This window comes from Strongylocentrotus purpuratus, unplaced genomic scaffold (assembly GCF_000002235.5).
Source record: "Strongylocentrotus purpuratus isolate Spur 01 unplaced genomic scaffold, Spur_5.0 spur5_scaffold_16, whole genome shotgun sequence".
NCBI classification, from domain to species: Eukaryota; Metazoa; Echinodermata; class Echinoidea; order Camarodonta; family Strongylocentrotidae; genus Strongylocentrotus; species Strongylocentrotus purpuratus.
Genome location: NW_022145601.1, coordinates 23721419 through 23745732, shown reverse-complemented (window position 1 = coordinate 23745732; position 24314 = coordinate 23721419). Strand labels below are relative to the sequence as shown.

The 24314-nt window shown below is 38.1% G+C and overlaps 1 protein-coding gene across 1 annotated transcript; it reads right to left on the bottom strand.

Moving 5' to 3' along the window:
• Positions 1-892: 892 nt before the first annotated feature.
• LOC115924717 (adhesion G-protein coupled receptor G4-like) lies at positions 893-23498 on the bottom strand. The gene is made up of 17 exons (XM_030987485.1): positions 23437-23498; positions 22375-22461; positions 20231-21679; positions 18581-20169; positions 17686-17880; positions 12785-12897; positions 11446-11671; positions 10566-10685; positions 8810-8931; positions 7946-8092; positions 7370-7552; positions 5896-6279; positions 5458-5598; positions 3751-3875; positions 2992-3275; positions 2151-2217; positions 893-1649 (listed from the first exon to the last, which is right to left on the bottom strand). Exons 1-17 carry the CDS (start codon positions 23496-23498, stop codon positions 1091-1093), a joined length of 5853 nt encoding a protein of 1950 aa, XP_030843345.1. The 3' UTR covers positions 893-1090.
• Positions 23499-24314: the final 816 nt, after the last annotated feature.

Here is a 24314-nt window from a genome sequence, read left to right as displayed (position 1 = left end):
ACGATGTATACATATCTAGTGGCAAGACCCAATAAACGCACCCATATGACAGTCAGGAATCCCATGACTTTTACAAGCCGATGGACTGTCTGATTATCAAAGGGCACTAGCGCATCGACTTGGTTTCGAACCCGGGACTTCTTGTTACGAGACCGATGCTCTACCACGGAGCCATCGCGCCTCTGTATTCTCATTGGCATAAGAAAATAATAATTCGATAAATAATGGAAGGGAAAAGGTATTTCCTTATCTAAAAATATGGAGCACATTGGCAGCAGCATCATGCAATGGATATAAATAGGGTTTTCTAATATTCATATCGTTTCGTTCATAATATGTGTTAAATTAATTGGTGAAAGTTTCATTTGAGTTCTTCAGTCTATATATATATATATATATATATATATATATATATATATATATATATATATAATATCATTTATTATGCTTTCGTCTTGCACACGAGACACAGAACTATCTGTTTGAGCTTGATGGTTTTGCACAAGTTCACTTGACTCCGTTAAGATGTGCTCGAGCATCATATGTTAATGATAAAAGCTGCAGCGTACGTGTAGGTCACTTCATTTCAATTATAACATATGAAGAATCACAATGTAATATATCATAAAAAGGGAAACAATCGTATTACATAAAACCTTCAAGTAATATGTCCACCGCCTACAGTTGGAATAATAATAACCAACGGAAATTCAATCTTCTACATGTAAATCTGTAACAATAGAAAGACGCGATGAAGTCATAGAGCGGTCCGAATAAACTGCTATAAATGCATCAAAAACACATTTGTGTGTATTTCGACAACCCTATCGTTTAATTTTGTTTACTACTTCTAATGCTTATTATTCTTATATGTTAGTTTTATACTGTTTTGACATTTGCTAGTGAGCTTTGGTGATATTCATTATTTTTATTTCCGTGTATTACATTTTCGTTCTGTTCAGGCCCAGGACGTTAAACAGATTTTGTATATACAATATATATCTGATTCTTGTAATCCTGATTAAATATATTTCAATAAAATTAATAAATAAACAAAAAATTCAAAATCTATCAGTTCTACATGGTATCTTCACCAATCTGCACCAGCATTATCATACAAAGCTCTAGGAAGTCTCTCCGGCGGAGCTAGCCGCACTGTCTCTGGGCGGAATCCGCTGGAGTCCGAGTTGGACAAGGGTCGTATTGCTGAGCTGAGCTTAAACGTGGAGCTGGGTTGTCCAGAACCGGAACTGCCCGCAGAGGGCGTCGTGAAAGATTTAGGTAAGCAGCATTTGAACTGGGAACGCCATATTCTGCGCACCTGAGGCTGTCTGACGCAATAGAGCATGAAGATGAAATACCCCTGCAGAGAGTTCAGTACGGTGAAGAGTCCTTGCACAACCGCACTGGCCGATTGTATGATGCTGAGATAACCAAGAGACCACGTGAGACCCATTAGAATCATGATGCAAACTGCGTTCTGGAAACGTCGAATCCGCTGGCGCTTATCTGCCGAGTCAAGGTGTCTTCCTTTCATAGTTTTGTTCAGTCGCATGATGACCCGAACAAAGATGACAAAGTTGAAGATCATGACGACACCAATAGGTATCAGGAGACCACCAACCAGAGGCCAGAAGGCAGGGAAGCAACTGTAACACAATATATAAATCAAAAATAAAACATCATCTTACTCGGGTTTCTGTTTTTGAATTAAGTTTATAACACGATCACCAAGACTTGAGATAAATGTGCATCTCCTTCTGGAATGTGTGAACTAATGATTAAATGATAATAATAATAATAACAATATTAACAACAAATGCAAGGATGATAATGTTACATTTAGTATAAAGCGTCTTTTTATTAGCCCATAAACGAGAAATGCTATTAATCAAAAAAAGAGAAAGAACATTATCATAGGAAGCTTATATTTAGGTTTTTAATTAGAAAGTGTTCCTTTCACCATTGAGTCCATTGCGCATGTCCATAATCAACATTAACATACATGAACATGTATAAGGTTCGTAAACAATCGCATATGAGATATATAGCATAATGCAAAAGTGATGTCAATTGCACTACCTTCGACGGCGGAGGAATAAAAAAAAACCTGATGTGTAAACAAATATATTCTGCATGATAAAACTTACAAATCCGTCTGTGCGTAATACTGTCTCGAAGCACCTGCAGTAATCCCGACTATTAACAAAGGGCAACCTACAAAAAGAACAAACAATATGATAGTGGTCAAGTTCATATTAGTCCTGTTCTTCCTCTCCCTGTCTATTCCCTCTTCTTTCTTATTTCTATATTTCGTTCCTTTTCTTCTCTCAGCAAGTGACATTTATATTATACATTTGCTTATCCATTTCGGCTTCGTTATTGATATTTATTATGTTTTTAATCTTGGATAATTTCAACGAATTATTTTATAATGTGTAATAATAATTTGATATGTTTATGCTACTTGATTGTCTGTTATCTTCCTTAAAAAGTGCATGTAGTTTTTATGGATTTTCAGGGCCTTATGAAAGAAAGACCAACTTTTGTTAAATGGGATATCCTGATGAAACATACATGAAGTAAAATAATTAAAAGGAAATGAAATAAAATGAAATAAAACAAAAATAGAATGAATTGAAAGGAAATAAAATGGGTTCAGTAATGTTTTCAGAACATTTTTACTACATATAAGAGGCTTAAAACAAGTCATAATACACTAACTTGCTTTATCGGCGTCCTAACGGTCAGACACACCTTCAGAAAACCCAGTAAAGCCCAATGCTCTGAAAACGGCAAATAACGCACATTGAATATTGTGCCCTCTTGTTTATTGCGTGGCAACTGCTGTTGATATGTCTATTTTATAAAATTCTGTAGATACATTTATTTCATATGATTGCCTAAGGAACGAAGGAGGGGCACAACACATGTCCCATCCCCCATTCTGTGACGCCCTAATATTAATGCATGGAGCAGATGAAAGCTTACCCCAAGCGATCAACGAAGCTTTCCTCATAAACTGTGGCAAATAGGTATTGAGAACCAGTATGAAGAGATTATACATGTTGAAGCCCTCAACGGCCATCCAAAAAATAGATGCCAGGGTGAAATATTGGAGAAATGCAGCCAGGATTGCGCAAGGGAGAGGGGAGACCTCAGTTACATCTCGTTTAGTGTTCACTGATATCATCACTAGAAAGACCACATAGAGTCCTAGTAAAGCACAGCAGAGGGATAGGAGAATCTGGTTGGGTTTACGGTCTCGAAGCTTCCTGAGAGACGAGAAAAGGGAACCAGAAGAAAGTTGTTTATACTCTGTGAATACTGCATTACCATAATAAAATAACTAAATTCATGAACAAATTTACGATTTCCTTAATTCCACTAAAATGACTTTTAAACGAACTTGTGGAAGTCTCAAGCTGACTTGAAATAACCTTTCGCAGGAGAGAATTTTTGTTTTATTTCTTTCAATTCGGGTTCGGGTTCGGAAAATCACATTCTTTTCTCAGTACCTAACCATTGACAGCCTTATTTAGAAGCGGTCTTCATTGGTGACGATCAATAATATCGTCTTCGTAGTAACATTTATTTATTTTATTACATGAAAATGTCTATGAATGAAACACAAAAGAATACGAATTTAAGCGGGTTTAAATTCTTCTCCATGTGCTGAACAAGAATGGTTTATTTTTATTTGTAATGACAATGTAACATAATAATTTGGCACTTAGTAATAGTACTCACTTGTTTGTGCCATATGTCAAGATTGTCAGGACAAGACCCCATATTGATATCAGGCAACCAACATAACTAATGATCTCAAGGATGAAATCTGCTTCAACTGATAATTTTTCTCCTCCATAGATATCCTGTAACGGAAAGAAAAATGAAGGTTTGAAATGTTATCAATTCTGAAATCGTCCACTTTAATAAACAAAGGTTAGCCCTTATTTTTGTTATTTGAATGTCAAATCTCGCGTGTACCTTATAGGATTAATAACTATAATGATAACAAAATGATTGGGTCTCATTTACCTAAAATAGCCACAAAGAAACAATATTGCACGCTGATTCTCCATCGGTGGAGGTTCGAAATATACAAAGGAAAAGCAAAATGCTACCAATATTGAACTCGATTAAAGAAAGAGAATCAAATACATTAAATTATTCTCTGGGAAAAGAATTTAGTTTTTTATTATTACAGGAAAGGATCGAATCGTGAATACGACCTCTCGTATGTGAGTCAATAGTACAGAATCTTGCCGATTTAATAGTTAATAATCTCAACCACCGTGATCTCCACCTACTTCCTGCAAGCCGAAGATGACGTGATCTCCGAACTTCAAAGCCCTTAGGCTGGGCGTCCGAGTTCGTTTATAACGCCATCTTCGTCTTGTTTTATTCGGAAAATATAAGTAAACCAAACCAAACCAACAAAATATTGAAGAAAATATACCCACTTAGGACACGAAACTTTGGGTTAAGACATTTTTATTTTAAAATGTAGTTGATAAACCGTAAGATAATAACAACTTAAGACTGTTGTAAAAGTCCGTGTCCACTAAATCAAATGAGTTATACATGGGAATTACTAAAATCTTGGTTAATAATTAATTTAACGTATACGGCCAACATGTTTTATTTTTCATTTCAGTTATTTTTCCACATTCCAGTTTTTAAAAAGGAATTAAAATACGAATAATATTTCCCTAATAAGAAGACAAGCAAGTGACAATGGGGAATATAAGATGATAAACCAGTATGTGGAGGAGGAAAAATAAAAGCAAACTTAAGTTGCTTTTCAGCATTAATCTCAATAATATCACATTGTAAACATTATAAAACATAATAGGGGCAGTCATTCAAATCCCCATTACTGACCTGCGAAGAGAATTACATATTTAACAATGAGTGTTTTTTTATAACAAATTCGTTTGAAAGCTTTGGAGTGATACAAAATCTTTAATGTCATCTGTTAATCCATTACAGAAGATTTGGCCTATGTACCTCACACTATGTTTGTCCTTAGGCAGTTTTACAGAATATAGAATCTAGTTTATGCAAGCTTTTGGGGTTGTGTTATGGATATAATCTTTTGATATACAGTCAAACCTGTCTACAGCGACCGCCACCGCCCAAAGGAAACATAAAAAGGAGCCTTTGTAGACAGGTGTTCTTTGTAGACAGGTTCCTTTAGTACATGATTCAATCAAAAATCATTTTCAAGGGAAACAACAAATGTGTCCTCGGTAGACAGGTGGTCTTTGTAGACAAGTGGTCACTCAAGCAGGTTTGACTGTATATCAGGCACTATACTTTCGAGGCAAAGACATGTCAACATATTTAAACACAAACTCTCGACTGGCAGATTTAGCCTGCTCAATTCAGTAAAAAGATTAAGAATGAATCAGTGTACGTGAAGATATTTCAGACGAAGAGTTAAACACGTACCATGAGAATTCCAAAGTTAGTCAGATGATTACACTCGCATTCAATCCTGTTACTACTCTCATTACTCGTCTTGAAGCATCCACGTTGAGACCAGGCATTTTCGTCAAAGTCCCAGGATACACACGAAGCATTGGTCCCATTCTGGAAATAAAGATAAAGTAGAAATTATCGACAATGAAATACGATATAATTCATTGTTAATGTAAATTGGTCTTGTTTTGTTGATGGATCTATGAAGTTCTTTGCTGCATTTACACCAAAAAAAATATTCAAATCATCCTATAAAATCAGAGTCAAAAGTTTACATCATACTCTCGAGATTTGTCTTACGTTTCCTCGCCCCGCTACCATCAATTCATTTATGTCTCATTTTACAAATACGCGAAGCGATTCTGTATTTCCTATAAGATCTATACATTATTGTCCAATCTTACTTACTGGATTCACAGGAGTAAACGATATCCTGACTGGTTCGCTCAAACCCTCCACCTTCTCGTTATTAAGAGACGCTGATATGATCCTCGAATTCAATGTTCGATTGAATTCCTCCTCATCTTTGTTGAGCTGTGCAATCCCCGTGTCCTGGAACAGAGATGGCACGCGATACGTCGTGATGACGAGACGCCCTCTGCGTCCAGAGAACGTGTCCGCTAAACCCGGTGGGAGGAAGAGTGCAGCCTGTGCTTGGGTGGCTTTTGGCTCTTCCGTTTGGTCACCTCTTTCAACGTTGAAGCCTTCGTCAGAGATGCTCTCAGCGTCATCGGTGACAGCCATAAAGACAGTATAACCCTGGCTTAAATCATCCAGGCTCACATCAAGTACCTGAAACGGAATGACCAAATGAGCGAATGTTTTTTTTAAAAGATATTGTGCAATTGCGAACAATAGCCATTTCAGGTATGAACAGAAAATTATTGACAGCTGGTCACATAAAAAGTCCCTGCAAGGTGAGCCCCAAATAGGCAAATCGAATTGGTTCGCTATTGCTTAGAAGAAAATAAAAGTAATTGTACGTTTTTAACATGTATAACATGAGAGCCATTTTAACACACCAAATATTGAAGTATGAAAATGAGCACTTATATCAGAGAAAAATGATATTGCATGACAAAAAAACAACTAGAACTAGAAGCTAGCCTGACTCTAAAAGAATTATTCTAAAAATCAAAGAAGTTATGTCATGGCAAACCACCCTCTAGGCCGACTACCCCCCGGGACAACTACCCCCGGACAACTATCCCCAGACAACTTCACCCTAGGACAACTACCCCCTAGAATAGTTGTGCGGGGGTAGTTGTCCTAGAGGATGGTTGTCGTAGGGGTAGTTGTCTTGGGGTAGTTTCCCGGGAGGACTTTTCCGGGGGTAGTTGTCCTAGGGGTAGTTGTCTGGGGGTAGTTGTCCGGGGGTATTTGTCCCGGGGGTAGTCGTCTGGGGTGGCTATCCGGGGGTGGATGTCCAGAGGGTAGGTGTTTAAAACAGTAAAATTTATTTTTGTTTGTCAGTTACTGACAGCAATTGTAATGGATAATTTGATAAATTCGTTGAAAATTCACAAAACTCCTACCAGACATGGCGTACACGTAGGTTCTTTAAACTGTTAACCCTTTTTTACTCGACCCAGTTGAGGAAAATGGATACCTGGTAAGAATTAATTCGATAAAATGCTAAAGCTCCATAACGGCAGCCATGCTAAAGCCGGGGTAATAACTGTTGAACGCCAGGAGTGTAAAGTTTGACATACTTAAGCGCTATACAAGAACCCACTATCATTATTATTAAAAATACCTAATCGCTCAGTCGCTAAGACAGCGAAAGTATAGATTGTAAAATCTTATATGGCACTTTTTTCTTAACTTCTATGGCATGTCTCTTCCTCTAAAACAATTGAGAACTTCAAACTGTCTTCCTTACCTCAGCGGCAACATTTGTTTCTACAAACCGGCTACTGCCATTTTCCACTTCTACGACAGCTAGCTGTGCTTCGAGAGCCAAGACTACACGGCTTGGCGAGCTATTCTCTTCCTCCGCCATACCAAGCTGTTCGTCAGATAAGGCTGCGATGTTATCTACAATTTCTACTATAGATTCAGTCACCTATGGTTCCAGAAAATGAAATATCAGTTGATTAACACGCAATATTTGTGATAGTATCGTGACAGAATAATTCTGAAGACCTTTCCCCTATTCCCTAAGTGTTTGTAAGTGACCCGTGTAAGTATCACCTTAACAACTCTCATTATTACTACACATCTCTTGAACCGAGACTGACATTGTGTGTAAAGTAAATCACAAATATTTATAATAAATAGAAAAGGGGACTGTAAACTCTCGGCACTTTTAGATATGAAATACCGGCTAAAGCAGTATAACCGTACTACAGTTCAAAAAAAGCTTAGTTACTATTCAGTTACTATTCAGCTGTAGCAGCGGTTCAACAAGAAAAATGATTATATAAATAAACCCAAACTACTTAAAAACGATACCCACCTTTGTCTCTGTAGAATTTATTCCAGTAATATCCTCAAGAAGTTTTGCAACTACATTGAGACCATCTAGGGAGATGTTCTGGCCCCTGCTTGTGACGTCTTCCAACTCTTCAGCGACTTCTGCTGCGTTATCTGAAGTGATTTCTACCTGCGAAATCTAATGCAGAATGTTATCAAACAGGGTAAAAATATAAGCGAATGGCAAGTAAAGAAACGTTCACCCTGAGATGGTTGTACTGTTTAGATATGAATGGAACTGATTATTATTCTCCCCAAAAAGAGGAAAATGGAAAAAATAAAGGAGAAGAAAAGTGACATTGTCCATGTCATCGCCGCTGCACTGTGAGGTAACACGTTCAAAGTGCTATTACATAGCGAGAGAGAGCGAGATATATATAAAGACAGAGAGAAAGAGAGACAGACAGACACATAAAGAGAGAGAGAGAGAGAGAGAGAGAAAGACAGAGAGAGAGAGAGAGAAAAAAAAGCGAGAAGGGAGGAGAGAGAAAGCTAGCCAAACATGACTACTTTGAGGATTTTGTTATTACCATAGAACATGGGTTTTCCTCAAGAACTAATTTTCAATTTTACATTTCAATTTTATTTCAGAATCTTTTCTATTTAAATTCCTTTCCATTCCAATTCCATACATATATATCAATTTAATTCCATTTCAAATTTCATGATAATTCGATTTCAATTTCAGTTCAGCCTGAATTGTAGTATTATTTAAGACGACTGACAAACAAAATAAAATTGGTCTCAATGCCTTCGCCGTGATATTGACTACCCTCCAAATAATTTAGTTTGGATGCCAAAAACGTTGTTTCAAAACTATGATCCTTGAATTCAAGAATATACTGACGTTTTTTAGGATCTCAAGAATCACTTCAACAGTCAAGTTCCTTCCGCAGTTCATCTCTGGTATTACCCAGTTACATGCACTGGTATAATCTCCTTCACATACACCTTCTACAGGCTGATCTCCTGTAAAACAAAAGTTCAATATTGATAAAGAAACTTTCCAGTAGTTCATAATAACAATAATAATAATATTCCGTGTTTATATAGCGCTCAATACATCAATCCAACGATGTGCCTAAGCGCTTTATAGATATATTATTACCCCGTTCATCGGAATCAGGCTTAACCGCACACAATGTATGCACATTTTCCACTCCCTGGGGAGCATTCCAGCCAGTCGTCATTTTACAAGCGCACACTTGCTCGTCCAACCACATGAACTTTCGAATCCTACCGGGTACCCATTTAAAGATGAAGTTGAGTTCTGGTCATGCGATTGCATTGTGAAAGAAACGGTGTGAAATCGACCAGAAAAGGTTGATCATTTAGCATATAAGAATTTGTGTGTATTGCAAGGTTCTGGAATCATCAAAATGATAAAAAATTTGGCCAAGTCTTGGTAAAGTTACAAACACTGTACACAGAAAGATGTACATGGGACTACAAGAACACGTGGCGTAAAAATCCTACCCCCCGAGTTTTACAATGAACATGACATATTTAGAATATGAAGGCATTTGAAGAGCCATGCTTTTCAAGGAACATGTCTTATCTGATGTTCTTCCACACTTGCATAATAAGAATGATAACGCTCACAAATTATTTTTCACTTCTTCCCAGAACTCAACCTTCTCTTTAACACCTGGGTGGAAGAGTAGCAAGTGCATGTAAATATCTTGCCAAAGGATATTAGTACCGTGTCGGGATTTGAACCCTCGACCTTCGCATCTCCAGTCAAGCGCCTTACACCACTCGACCACGACACTCATAGAGGTGTTGTAGCCGAGTGGTTGAAGCCCTTGACTGTAAATGCAAAGGTCATGGGGTTCGACCCCCTACACTGTACTTATGTAATTTGGCAAGGCATTCATCTATATTTGCTACCCCATACCCAAGTGGAGAGAGAAACGGGGACTTGGTAGGATGACCAAAGCCTTTGTGATAGAAATTGCTTATCCCCTCAAGGTGACTATTCCCACTCCCCAGGGAGTGGAAATGGTGCCATTCTTATGTGTGAATTAATTTAGTGACTGAGGTTATTACATTATTGAATAATTAAGTAAGTAATTAATTATATCATAGGAACATTCTAGGTCAATGATTGGTCACAACTGCAGGCATGACATTCACTACTGACTGCTCGGCAGTATAGCGCAAAAATATTGACCGGTCATAGTTTTTCTTCTTGGACGTACAATGCCAAGACGCAATACCCTTAGACGGGTAAATTTCCCTAGACTCTATAAATATATACATTTCTATTGAATGTTGTTTGAGAATTGATACAGGGGATGAGGTGTGTTAAAAGAAATATTGACTGCTTATTTTGGGGGGTACGGTTTAAACTAGCTCCTAGGTTATCTCGAGCCTGCACAATGACCCTCGACTTCGTCTCGGGTCACAATACAATTTCGAGATCACCTTGTCACATCATCATTAAAACAAATAATGCGGTTTTACTGCATCATAACGTGAACGAGGTTCAATCGCTCATGGTTTACGTGTTAAGCAAGGGGATAAAAGACATACTGTAATTCTTCTTACTTTGTTCACTTCCCAAACACAAGTATCCAGAGAAAGCTTTGGATTTGACTAACCTCTCTCTGTATAGTATGGACAGGTGGCGTTGGTTGAGTTAGCTCTACCGTTGATGGCGCCGCTCTCAAACATTGCTATCGATCCGTACGCTGTCACGACGGTTGCCGCTGGGCAGGTCACTGTCAAGTCAAACGAATGGACAAGGGTGAGTAATTCAAGAGGGGATTTCTTATTCAAATGTTTCATTTCCCCCTTTGAAGCATCATACTCTGCTCATACTTTTGATTTGATTATTTTTGTTATCGTAATACAATAATGATAATAAATGACCACACTTCGGAAAACGTTGGTGTAATCTATGATGGATGGATGAAACCATCGCATACTTTGAACTTCTTTATTTCAGTAGGGATTTATGAATGTTTTGAATGGTGCACTTTTCCGATAATTCATCAGAGTTTTTCGTAGCTTTATTCAGGAAATACCACGTATATAAATACGATCGCAAAACAAAAATCAGGAAGTCATTTAAAATTGTCCATCTTCCCATTTAAATATGTGAACATCAAAATAACGTATTACGTCTTCTGCATATGATTTTAATTGGATAAACAACTGGGTATTGGAATTGGCCAAGGGTTGATTTCCTTGAAGTCTGTGCGATCGTGTCAATAGAAATATTAAGTTTCTTTATTATATGAACATAATTTTTTTTTATGTAAAAAAAAAAAAAAAAAAAAAAAAAAAAAAAATGTACATGTACATGTACATATGTTAAAAAAAAAAAAAAATATATATATATATATATATAAATATTATTATTATATTATACCTTACGTTTATATGTTCTTTGATATTCTGTTATTATATTTGGAAAAATGCAGAAATCAAATCAAATCAAATACAAAAATGTAAAAATATGCACTTTTTCGCATTCACCTGTACTAAATGTTCCAATTGAGTCTGGGTTCATATATGTCGGGTCTGCCTCAGCAATATCAATCAATGTAGCATGGATTGTCGATAAGTGTTCCATATCTTGAAGTGTACTTCTGTCGACTACATCTATGACTACAGAGAACTCAGCAAGGATGCTCCCTGCAGTGAGTGTGTTGACTGTCACCGATACTGTCTCAGTAAAGCGATTACTCAAAGGCACTTGTATCTGAAAGCAACACAAAGAAGAACTCATAGGCTTTTTAACAAGAAGCCTAATTATAATAATGATGATGATGATGACTATTATGATAATACAAATAATAAAAAATAATAATAACAATGATAATTATGATGATAAAGATGATGATAAAAATAATAAAAAATTACAACAATGATGATCATGTTTTTTTCCCAGGGTAGCGTCGTCAGTATCAATACAGCCCTACTGTCCTACTTGTAGCTACTTGCTCCCTCTATATAGAAAACTTCCCCAATCGGTGCCTATTGGTCCCCCATGATCCTCTTTTTCTTATGTTAGTTGAGAGCTGAGTTGATGAGATAGCCACCTGTCAGTGACCTCGCTGTGTGGTCTAATCCCTTCTGGCCTAGTAGTTTTGACGGGGTTTTTTAAGCCAATCTACCGTGATAAGGCACACGAGCATTCAAGAAATGTCTTCCTAGAGGGTATCCAGTTACTACACCTGGGTGGAGAGTGTCAAAGGTAGATATGTGTTGGCTATGGACATGAACCATGTGATTCACAGTCCAGCGACGTATCCACTAGAGCATGGCATTTAAAATAGAAAAATATAGAAAGAGAGAGCAAGAAAGAGATGGAAGGCAACACGAAAAGATGATACGGACCTCTTCTACTCCTACCCTCTACTCGATGGTTCTTTTCTCTAGAATGTCAATAACTATTCCATTGCCCCCTGTCACTTTTGTTCGACCCTTCCCCAAACATCCCCAACCATCCTACACCCTCCTCCAGTGAAACTTATTTACCCACGATGATTGGACCTACTACACTACCCATACAAATATCATACAGATATCAAAACACTGACAGCAACAATTAGACACTGTGCTGTGGAAAATGTATAGTTTAGATGAAGATGGTAAATATTTATATGAACTATATATAACTATATATATATATATATATATATATATATATATATATATCGAAATAGTTTAAAAAAGAAATCTTTGACATGGGCATATTCCAAACGAAGAAACAAATGTGACTGTAATTGTGCTTGACAGAACGGTTTATTCTGAAGAGCAAGATATGAAGTAGATGAAATGGATTCAATCATGAACAAGAAAACATACTTACATAATTCACCAATTCTGCTACGATTTGAATGAAATAGGGAGATGTTCTATCTGTCAGGCTACTGACGAAAGTCTTATTAAGAAATGTTGCGACTACAATGTACGTATCAACAGCTGAAAACAAAATAAGGAGAGAATGAGTTAATTAGTAACTAAATCTAGGCATACACCGTATTAACGTACACGGTAAAAACGCTGTTTAAAAAAGTGATGTTCACTTACAGTTGTACACTATCTTAAACAACAGTTGAACAAATTGTAAACAACGTTGCTCGAAACGAAAGTAGTTTTGTTAAACATTCGCTGTTTAAAATTTAATGACTGCTATATTTACTATACGAGAGCTTTTAGACAGTGTTGTTTACATATGACGTCATGTGTCTCGTGCCAGTAAAGTGCCCGTTGGCTAAAAGCTTTATTTCACATTGTTATGTTTAGAAACAGGTTCCTTGAAACTAACATGCAATTGAAATTAACATGCCACTTAGAAATGTAGTGCAGCTGTTTAGGCACAGCTCATTGTTATTCATATTAGATGCATACACACAATGCAAGTGTATGCAAGGGTCTTCTGTTGACTACACAGATTGATACATATGTAAAAGCACATGGATATTGAGTCTGGATTAAACTACCAAAGCAACCACACGTGTTTCTGCAGGCTCCATTTTGTTTGTCTCTAAACTTACATTTATTTAGCTTAATAGTTATTACTTTCCAGCCCACAACACAACACACATCATGGCCGACCAAGCTACCGACGCGCTTCTAAGTGACTGCAGGGATTCAGTGGCTTAATTGAAATCACTTTTCTATTAACCAATTTGAAGTTTTTAACTTATAGCGTAAGTTCACAGTTAAAATTTTCAGTATCTGTACGCAAATGTCAGAATATAGGTAGACTTAAAATCGTCGCGTCATGCAGTGCGGCACTGATCGCGCACTCGGTTATAGATCGTGTGCTAAATTCCTTGCCATAGAGATTGCATGCATCCCTATATATGCAGTTTATACGTGCGTGCATGCGCGCTCATGCAAAATGGGCACTGTTTTGGCGCTAATTCATGAATTGCAGAATTACCCTAGTCTTCATATACCTATATAGAGACCAAGAAGTAGTGGTGCACTTATTCAGAGTATCAAACCCAAATTATACCCCATTATACAACCCTTTTGTTGTAAACAACCCCCACTGAACAACAGCTCCTTTTTAAACAACTTTCTTTAAACAACCCAGTTGGTTTAAACAACCCCCACTGAACAACAGCTCCATTTTAAACAACTTTCTTTAAGCAACCCAGTTGGTGTAAACAACCCCCACTGAACAACAGCTCCTTTTTAAACAACTTTCTTTAAACAACCCAGTTGGTGTAAACAACCCCCACTGAACAACAGCTCCGTTTTAAACAACTTTCTTTAAACAACCCAGTTGGTGTAAACAACCCCCACTGAACAACAGCTCCTTTTTAAACAACTTTCTTTAAACAACCCAGTTGGTGTAAACAACCTCCACTGAACAACAGCTCCGTTTTAAACAACCGTCTTTAAACAACACCGGTTGTTTAAATTGTGATTTTAAACAAGTTGTTCAAAATGTTGATCAACTAAGTGTTTAAACTTTAAACAACTCGAGTTGCTTAACATTTTAAACAACTCTTAGATCAGGTCACCCGTTAATCAAGAGTTGTTTAAACTTTTAAACAACTTGTTCACAAAAATTTTAACTGTGTATAAGGTTGCCTTGGCAGGGGCGGCTCAAGGGTTTCGTAAAATGGGGGATTTAGTCCCTCTAAAAGTAATCTGACAAGAAAAAGAAAAAGGATTAAGATGAAAAAGCAACAACAAGTGTGTGTGTGTGTGGGTGGTAGATACACAGAATTTTCGACATGGAAAACAGAACGATTAGGGGTCCGGACTCCCCTGACATCCCTTCCCCATGCTTTTTCAACCTTCTACTTTTTAAAATGTCAAGTTTTATTTTGAGACACGTAGTGTGTATTTTAGAAATTGACATTGAAATTTGACATTGAAATAAAATTCACATCATTTCCAGGCGCGGATCCAGGATTTTCCAATAGGGGGGGGGGGCCGGAAATTTGAAAATTGCGCAGACTGTTTTTTCAAGGTCACATTAGAAGCACCATACCGGTACAATTTTTGACATTTTCATTGGGGATGGGGGGGGGGTGCTACAGCCTCTTGCCCGAAAAAGTAATTTTTTGGTTTCACAATTCGGCTAGTGAGCGAAGCGAGCGAGCAACAATTTGAGCATAATATTTTTTTGTGAGAGTGTTATTTATCACCAAAATAAACGAGAAAAGATATCAAAAACTCATATTCGGGTATCTCGCTCCCCCCCCCCCCCCCATTACGCGCAAAGTGCGGAAGCTTTGACCTTTCATTAATTATTAGAGAAAGAAGACGATTTGTTGTACCATTCTCGACTCGTATTCCTTCTCTGAATTCAGTTTTCCCCCTCCCGCGCAAAGCGTGGAAGCTTTGACCTTTTATAGTTTAATGAAATTATTAGAGAAAGAATATGATTCGTTGTTCCATTCTCGACTCTTAATCCTTCTCTGAATTCAGTTTTTCCCCTCCCGAGCAAAGCGCAGAAGCTTAACATTTCATTAAATTATTAGAGAAAGAAGACTATTCGTTGTACCGTTCTCGACTCTTAATCCTTGTCTGAATTCAGTTTTCCCCCTCCCGCGCGAAGCGCGGAAGCTCTGACGTTGCATTAAATTATTAGAGAAAGAAGACGATTCGTTGTACCGTTCTCGACTCTTAATCCTTGTCTGAATTCAGTTTTCCCCCTCCCGCGCGAAGCGCGGAAGCTCTGACTTTGCATTAAATTATTAGAGAAAGAAGACGATTCGTTGTAACATTCTCGACTCTTAATCCTTGTTTGAATGCAGTTTCCCCCCCCCTCTCGCGCGAAGCGTGGAAGCTTTGCCCTTTCATTAATTATTAGAGAAAGAAGATTTGTTGTACCATTCTCGACTCTTATTACTTGACTGAATTCTGAATTCAGCCACCTCCCGCCCCCCCCCCCTCCCGCGCGAAGCACGGAAGCTTTGGCCTTTCATAGTTTATTGAAATTATTAGAGAAAGAAGATGATTCGTTGTTCCATTCTCGACTCTTAATCCTTCTCTGAATTCAGTTTTCCCCCTCCCGCGCGAAGCGCGGAAACGTTGATGTTTCATTAAATTATTAGATAAAGAAGATGATTCGTTTTACCATTCTCGACTCCCAATCCTTGTCAGAATTCAGTTGCCCCCTCCCCCTCCCGAGCGATGCGCGGAAGCTTTGACATTTCATTGAATTATTAGAGAAAGAAGACGATTCGTTGTACCGTTCTCGACTTGTCAGAATTTTCAAAAATGTCCTCTTACTGCCCCTACCGCCACTGGCTACGCGCCTGCTTTAAAGGGAAAATGAAACAATCATGATTGTGATAGCACACAATTAGGTTAGTAGAAATGAAAGGGAAAAAAAGATCTATTACACCAACCATGGATAAATCACGGCCGGGAGTGTCGAGCGAGGGCCGGGGCGTAGCGACTAAGCGAGATTTTGCAATGTTGAATGCTGAAATTATGCATTCTAGAAAATCCTTAAGCCCAATATGTACGTTCTTTCCGCTATATTTCTTTCTAGCTATATTTCTAAACTCCTTGGGGACGTGTCCCCCTATCGGGCCCAGGATTGCCGCCCCTGTCCATGATTACTACCAACATGAGTTCAAATACAAGCACAAGCGAGTTGGTATGAGCTGAATCCAAATGAAGGGCAAAAAAAGAGTTGTGAAGCGGCCCTACCGTTAATTTAAAATTTGACTGTTGAGTATATAGCTTCTATTTAAAAGACATCCAAAATATTATGCCCTTTTCAAATTTCTCAATAAAGAGTGATAACCGCAGGGGCTGTTCTTAACGTTTAACTTTGAATCCGCGGCTCGAGATTTTATGCGGCCGGCCCGGCCCCCCTCTATTCAATAACGTTTGCCAAGCCTTCTGGAATGACCCCCAAATCTCCTGATTACAGTTTTTCCTTATTCATCGTTACTGTCGCATAGCGCCATTTCCTTGTCTTTCCCCCTTTCTCACCCGACTTTTCTTTTCCCCACCCCCCCCCCCCCTCCACCCACTCAGTGTTATCTAGGGTACGCACATGTATGTTCCCTCTCTTTGAAAGCACCCCTCTATCTCCGGTGTACGGGCCGGATTTGTGTGTATTACAGGCCGGAATTGCGTGAAAAGTAATTATTTATCGGAAATTTTGGGAACACAGATTCGGTCCCTCCGACCCCGGAGTGGGGGGGGGGGGGGAGGGGGGGGGGGGGGGCTTTCTTCTTTATTTTTTCTCTTCTTTTTTCTTTTCTCTTCTTTTTTCCTTTCTCTTCTCCTTTCTTTTCTCTTCTCCTTTTTTTTCTCCTCTTCTCCTTTCTTTTCTTCCTCTTTTTTTTCTTTTCCTGCCGTTTCGGCCCCCCCCCTGGATCCGCCACTGATTTCCTTCTCATTGACGATTTGTGGGAATCAGTTGTAGTTAGTTAATATAAGTAGAGGTGGGGAGGGGGAGTCCGCACACCCCCCCCCCCCCCCCCCCACTCCTCTTTTTTCTGGATGAAATTCATGCTGTTTAATACGGATCTATGCTCTGCACAATTATTTATCAAGATTGCCCTATATTGTATTTCCAGAACCCCGAGCTCCCATTACCTACGTTTTGTATATATTTCGATATCCAGATAGATCACTGGCGCCCTCTCAAAACAAAATCAAAACAAAGGCAAAGCTCAACAAATAACGTGAAACAAAATGAAGAAAACGAAAGTCCTAACAAACACACAAGCAAATAAACACACACAAAAAAAGCTGTTTAATGATAGAAGGTACCCTTACCATCGCAATAAGGCAGAGGGTGTGATAGAGCTCCTTTACTCTGACACGTTATAGTATGATTGCCAATCAACATATACCCCATCGAACATTCTAAGTAACAGGTGGTAGCATAGTCGATGGAACTCCCAGCAATACAGTCTGCGGACGAAGACGATAATAATGACGGGAAAGTCTCCGGGAGTGTGCACACGACATCTGAAGGAAAAGGTTTGAAATATCCACATTAAAGGTGGGGCAAAATCCCAATATAAGTTGATTCTTATTAATTGGCATGGCTGCATACAACTCATATTTTATTATTCAAACTTTTAAATATATTTCATAGATTTTTTACTTAAAATAATTTTCTCAGACCTGCTAAGCTCCATCGTAAAAAAATGCTCCAGATCTCATTCATCTTATGACATCATCTTACAAGCATTGGTGAGCTAAACAGAGACAGTAGTATGTAGCTACATTAGAGCTGACCCCCTGTTTAAAGTAGACCATACGTGCTGTAGCATCACCGGGAAAAGAAAGGTAACGTGGAGGTATTGTATGAAAGAATGCAATTCTTTTGTGAGTATGTGCTGATCTGGGAGAAGTTACATACAACTGTCGCTTGTTAGCTCACTAATGATTGACAGATGACAAGAAATTGATAGCTATTAGAATATATAGATATTATATACATTAAACACAAATATAAATAAATTGATTAATTGTTGATCTAACTTTAAAGAAAGAAAGAAAGAATTTTTCAAAGTAGAAAAAGTATATGGACAAAGTTTGAACAAACTTTAGAGTTGGGCTTGAACAATTATGATTAAATAAATTAAATGAAATCGGTAACGAATTCTAATAATATCATGTTAAAGTAAAAATTAAAAGGCCACCAAAATAAGGTCACATCTACCTTTCGTACTGGTAGAAGAAGTTGATGTTGATGGTGACGTTGAAGAAGCCTGAGTTGTTGTTACTTCCGTTGTAGTAGCCTGAGTTGTTGATGGATCCGTTGACGCTGTAGTAGCCTGAGTTGTTGATGTTTCTGTTATAGTATCTAGAATGGTCGATGGTTCCTCTGCAGTAGAAGGAGTTATTGATAATGATGCTGTAGTAACTAGACTGGTCGATGGTTCCAGTGTAGTAGAAGGAGTTGTTGATGTTTCTGTTATAGTAACTAGACTGGTCGATGGTTCCGCTGTAGTAGAAGGAGTTATTGATGTGTCTGTTATAATAACTAGACTGGTCGATGGTTCCGCTGTAGTAGAAGGAGTTGTTGATGTTTCTGTTATAATAACTAGACTGGTCGATGGTTCCAATGTAGTAGAAGGAGTTGTTGATGTGTCTGTTATAATAACTAGACTGGTCGATGGTTCCAATGTAGTAGAAGGAGTTGTAAATGTGTCTGTTATAATAACTAGACTGGTCGATGGTTCCGCTGTAGTAGAAGGAGTTATTGATGATGATGCTGTAGTAACTAGACTGGTCGATGGTTCCAGTGTAGTAGAAGGAGTTGTTGATGTGTCTGTTATAATAACTAGACTGGTCGATGGTTCCAATGTAGTAGAAGGAGTTGTAAATGTGTCTGTTATAATAACTAGACTGGTCGATGGTTCCAGTGTAGTAGAAGGAGTTATTGATGATGACGCTGTAGTAACTAGACTGGTCGATGGTTCCAGTGTAGTAGAAGGAGTTATTGATGATGACGCTGTAGTAACTAGACTGGTCGATGGTTCCGCTGTAGTAGAAGGAGTTGTAAATGTGTCTGTTATAATAACTAGACTGGTCGATGGTTCCAGTGTAGTAGAAGGAGTTATTGATGATGACGCTGTAGTAACTAGACTGGTCGATGGTTCCGCTGTAGTAGAAGGAGTTGTTGATGTTTCTGTTATAATAACTAGACTGGTCGATGGTTCCAATGTAGTAGAAGGAGTTGTTGATGTGTCTGTTATAATAACTAGACTGGTCGATGGTTCCAATGTAGTAGAAGGAGTTGTAAATGTGTCTGTTATAATAACTAGACTGGTCGATGGTTCCAGTGTAGTAGAAGGAGTTATTGATGATGACGCTGTAGTAACTAGACTGGTCGATGGTTCCGCTGTAGTAGAAGGAGTTGTTGATGTTTCTGTTATAATAACTAGACTGGTCGATGGTTCCAATGTAGTAGAAGGAGTTGTTGATGTGTCTGTTATAATAACTAGACTGGTCGATGGTTCCAATGTAGTAGAAGGAGTTGTAAATGTGTCTGTTATAATAACTAGACTGGTCGATGGTTCCAGTGTAGTAGAAGGAGTTATTGATGATGACGCTGTAGTAACTAGACTGGTCGATGGTTCCGCTGTAGTAGAAGGAGTTGTTGATGTTTCTGTTATAATAACTAGACTGGTCGATGGTTCCAATGTAGTAGAAGGAGTTGTTGATGTGTCTGTTATAATAACTAGACTGGTCGATGGTTCCAATGTAGTAGAAGGAGTTGTAAATGTGTCTGTTATAATAACTAGACTGATCGATGGTTCCAGTGTAGTAGAAGGAGTTATTGATGATGACGCTGTAGTAACTAGACTGGTCGATGGTTCCGCTGTAGTAGAAGGAGTTGTTGATGTTTCTGTTATAATAACTAGACTGGTCGATGGTTCCAATGTAGTAGAAGGAGTTGTTGATGTGTCTGTTATAATAACTAGACTGGTCGATGGTTCCAATGTAGTAGAAGGAGTTGTAAATGTGTCTGTTATAATAACTAGACTGGTCGATGGTTCCGCTGTAGTAGAAGGAGTTATTGATGATGATGCTGTAGTAACTAGACTGGTCGATGGTTCCAGTGTAGTAGAAGGAGTTGTTGATGTGTCTGTTATAATAACTAGACTGGTCGATGGTTCCAATGTAGTAGAAGGAGTTGTAAATGTGTCTGTTATAATAACTAGACTGGTCGATGGTTCCAGTGTAGTAGAAGGAGTTATTGATGATGACGCTGTAGTAACTAGACTGGTCGATGGTTCCGCTGTAGTAGAAGGAGTTGTTGATGTTTCTGTTATAATAACTAGACTGGTCGATGGTTCCAATGTAGTAGAAGGAGTTGTTGATGTGTCTGTTATAATAACTAGACTGGTCGATGGTTCCAATGTAGTAGAAGGAGTTGTAAATGTGTCTGTTATAATAACTAGACTGGTCGATGGTTCCAGTGTAGTAGAAGGAGTTGTTGATGTTTCTGTTATAGTAACTAGACTGGTCGATGGTTCCAGTGTAGTAGAAGGAGTTATTGATGATGACGCTGTAGTAACTAGACTGGTCGATGGTTCCGCTGTAGTAGAAGGAGTTATTGATGGTGACGCTGTAGTAACTAGACTGGTCGATGGTTCCAGTGTAGTAGAAGGAGTTGTTGATGTTTCTGTTATAGTAACTAGACTGGTCGATGGTTCCGCTGTAGTAGGATTTATTGATGGTGACACTGTAGTAACTAGACTGGTCGATGGTTCCAGTGTAGTAGTAGAAGTTGTTGATGTGTCTGTTATAGTAACCAGACTGGTCGATGGTTCCAGTGTAGTAGAAGGAGTTATTGATGATGATGCTGTAGTATCTAGACCGGTCAATGGTTCCATTGTAGTAGAAGAAGTTGTTGATGTGTCTGTTATAGTAACTAGACTGGTCGATGGTTCTGCTGTAGTAGAAGGAGTTATTGATGATGATGCTGTAGTAACTAGACCGGTCGATGGTTCCAGTGTAGTAGAAGGAGTTGTTGATGTTTCTGTTATAGTAACTAGACTGGTCGATGGTTCCAGTGTAGTAGATGGAGTTACTGATGATGACGCTGTAGTATCTAGAATGGTCGATGGTTCCAGTGTGGTAGATGGAGTTACTGATGATGACGCTGTGGTAACTAGACTGGTCGATGGTTCCATTGTGGTAGATGGAGTTACTGATGATGATGCTGTAGTAACTAGACTGGTCGATGGTTCCGCTGTAGTTGCTAGAGTTGTTGATGGTTCCAGTGTGGTAGATTGAGTTGGCGATTGTTCTGTTATAGTAAGTAAAATGGTCGATGGTTCAGCTGTAGTAGCTTGATTTGTTGATGGTTCCTCTATAGTCGGTAGAGCTGTTGATGCAGATGGAAAAACAATACGAACTTCATGAGATATGATTAGCACCAAGAAATGTATTAAGTCACATAGGCCGAATCGCTTTTTGTTTGTTTCACGTGTCATGAACCCCGAGGCAAAAACGACTATTGTTTTGGAAATCGGGTACAATAAAAGTTGTGACACCACTAGCAGACAGTGACGTATCTAGACATTTCGGTGCCTCGGGACAACTATGATATTACATACCTCCCCTATCAAACTTTAAGTAAATGTACAGTCGAACGAACCGGGAGGAATAAGAATACAGTTTCATTGAAGTAAAGATACGTTATTATCATCATCGAACTATAAATTAGATGAATTTTTCTTTTGTAGTTACTCGTTCATATACATCACTTGAATATCTGATCAATTTTTAACACAATTATTGTATTCTGTTTTCGTTCTTCTATGCTTTTATTTCATGTCTATTGATCTTAATCCAAAGAGCGTATCCTAAATGTCGATGAATTCATTTGATTTGATTATTTACCTTGACACGAAGGGAGCTCCAGCACCGGCGGATCAGATAGGATACATTCGACCGTATCATTACCGATCAATGTATATCCCTCATCACATACAAACATACAAATGGTGCCATTGCTCAAAGAACTCTGAGGCAAGCATTCCTGTGAGGGCATAAGCAAGTTGGCAGGAAAACTCGGCACTATGCAATCTGCATCAGAATAAAGAAAAAAGAACATAAAATATGTACATACGGTTTAATGACTTATTAGAAATCGTATTTAGGCGAAGGTGCACAGTGACTAGTTAAACAAGCAAACTATAACAAAATATATAAAAACCTTTGAAGGCCGAGTAAAACTTATTCTTTAAAAGTTTCTCGTGTGGAATAAGAATTAGAGGTTCAATTATTTGATATTTTCCATTTCTTCCTGCTTAAAGTATCTCGGTAACATTGTTGAAGGTTGATGAAAAATATGCGTAATTTTTGTATGAAATGTTACTTATTATATTCCTTTTACTGTACTAACTCTCTTACATCCTGAACAAATTCTCAAACGACAAAGATAATCATGATTTTTTTCTCTTGAACGCGTCACTGTGCGACACCCTCTAACAGTCAATTCTTCAAACCATTTTTGAATTTTCCCAACCGTTTTTCCATGAAAATAAGACATATGACAGGCTTTTAAAAATCAATCAACACTCAAAATATCTGGAATGGTATGGAAAGCCAATTCATTGCTTTGTGACGATTTACAGTCACCTAAAATGCAATTAAATTGTAATAAAATGTAGTTGGGAGAATTAAGGAATCGATCAAATCATTTTTCCCCATTTTTATCGATAATAATGGTCTGTCTTCTCTCAAACATTCAGATTATCTTTAATTGTACATCTAGCATTAAAGTCACTACCTTAGCACCATTTCCTCTCTTAAAGATCTGAACAACGTTATCAAGTCCCTTTAACACATGTCATTATGTGCCAGTTGTGCTTTTTACCGATTTAAGATGTTGCCCAGTAAGTTTGTGTGCGTTTGTTTTTATGCCACTGGTTCAAACAACCGGGAATCTTTTGTAGGATAAACAATCCAGAATAAATCATAGCAATTTTCTCTCTAAATTCAATTCCTATACCAGAGTTCAAGTTTGGCTTTTACTGACCTTGTCCGCTAACGCTGTACATTGTGGCAGCGACAAGAAATAATGTCGAGATAAACATCTTCCCTCCACACAGTCCCGACATGATGTATACAATTGTCAAAACTGTAGAGTCAGATGGCCGGCTTCGTTAGATCAACGGTGTGCTATATCCTGCAAAAAGTCAAAGGAAAGTTAACACGCTTTACAGAATATAATTACATACAGACAGACATATAAAATAAAATGATGTCTACTGTAGGTCCTACCGTATATCATATATCACTGTTTTGTTCAAAGTGGGTTGTATACACAAAACGAATATTTTCAGCCAAAATGTTTGTTCTGAGATGCATTAAAAAAAGACTGGTGGGTCCCTAAAACATAATTTTGGGGCACTTTAGGCACCGATTTTCCAAATTCAGTCCGTGGCTAAGTTTTAAGCTTAAATTTGACCCTGGAATCTACATAACAAAATAGATGAACACAATTTCCTTTTATGGCCTGTGTACCTAACTGTTGTTAAGCCGTTCAAATTCAAACAGGCCACATGACATCATTGTGAATAGCGGTTATGACAGTTCATTGAAAGAAAAACAGACAATTTGCAACTGGTACTTTATTGCACGCAGTGGTGGTTTTTTCCCTTGCTTCGTAGACATTCACCCCTCGGTGCACAGTGCCTTCCAAAGAGAGGACAAACCTATTTACATGATGCAAATAGTAAATGTTGGGGCGTAGGTACTACACGGGAAAATTAATATTGACAGTGATTTATTATTTCATTTACCTATACCATGTATATTGAGTGTGCATCGCTTGTGCATAATAGCATAGCAAGAAATGAACATAAATGAAAAGAGAGACAAGATTTTGGTCTCGAAAATGAAATTATTAGAAGTGTATCGCTCTTTTAATAGAG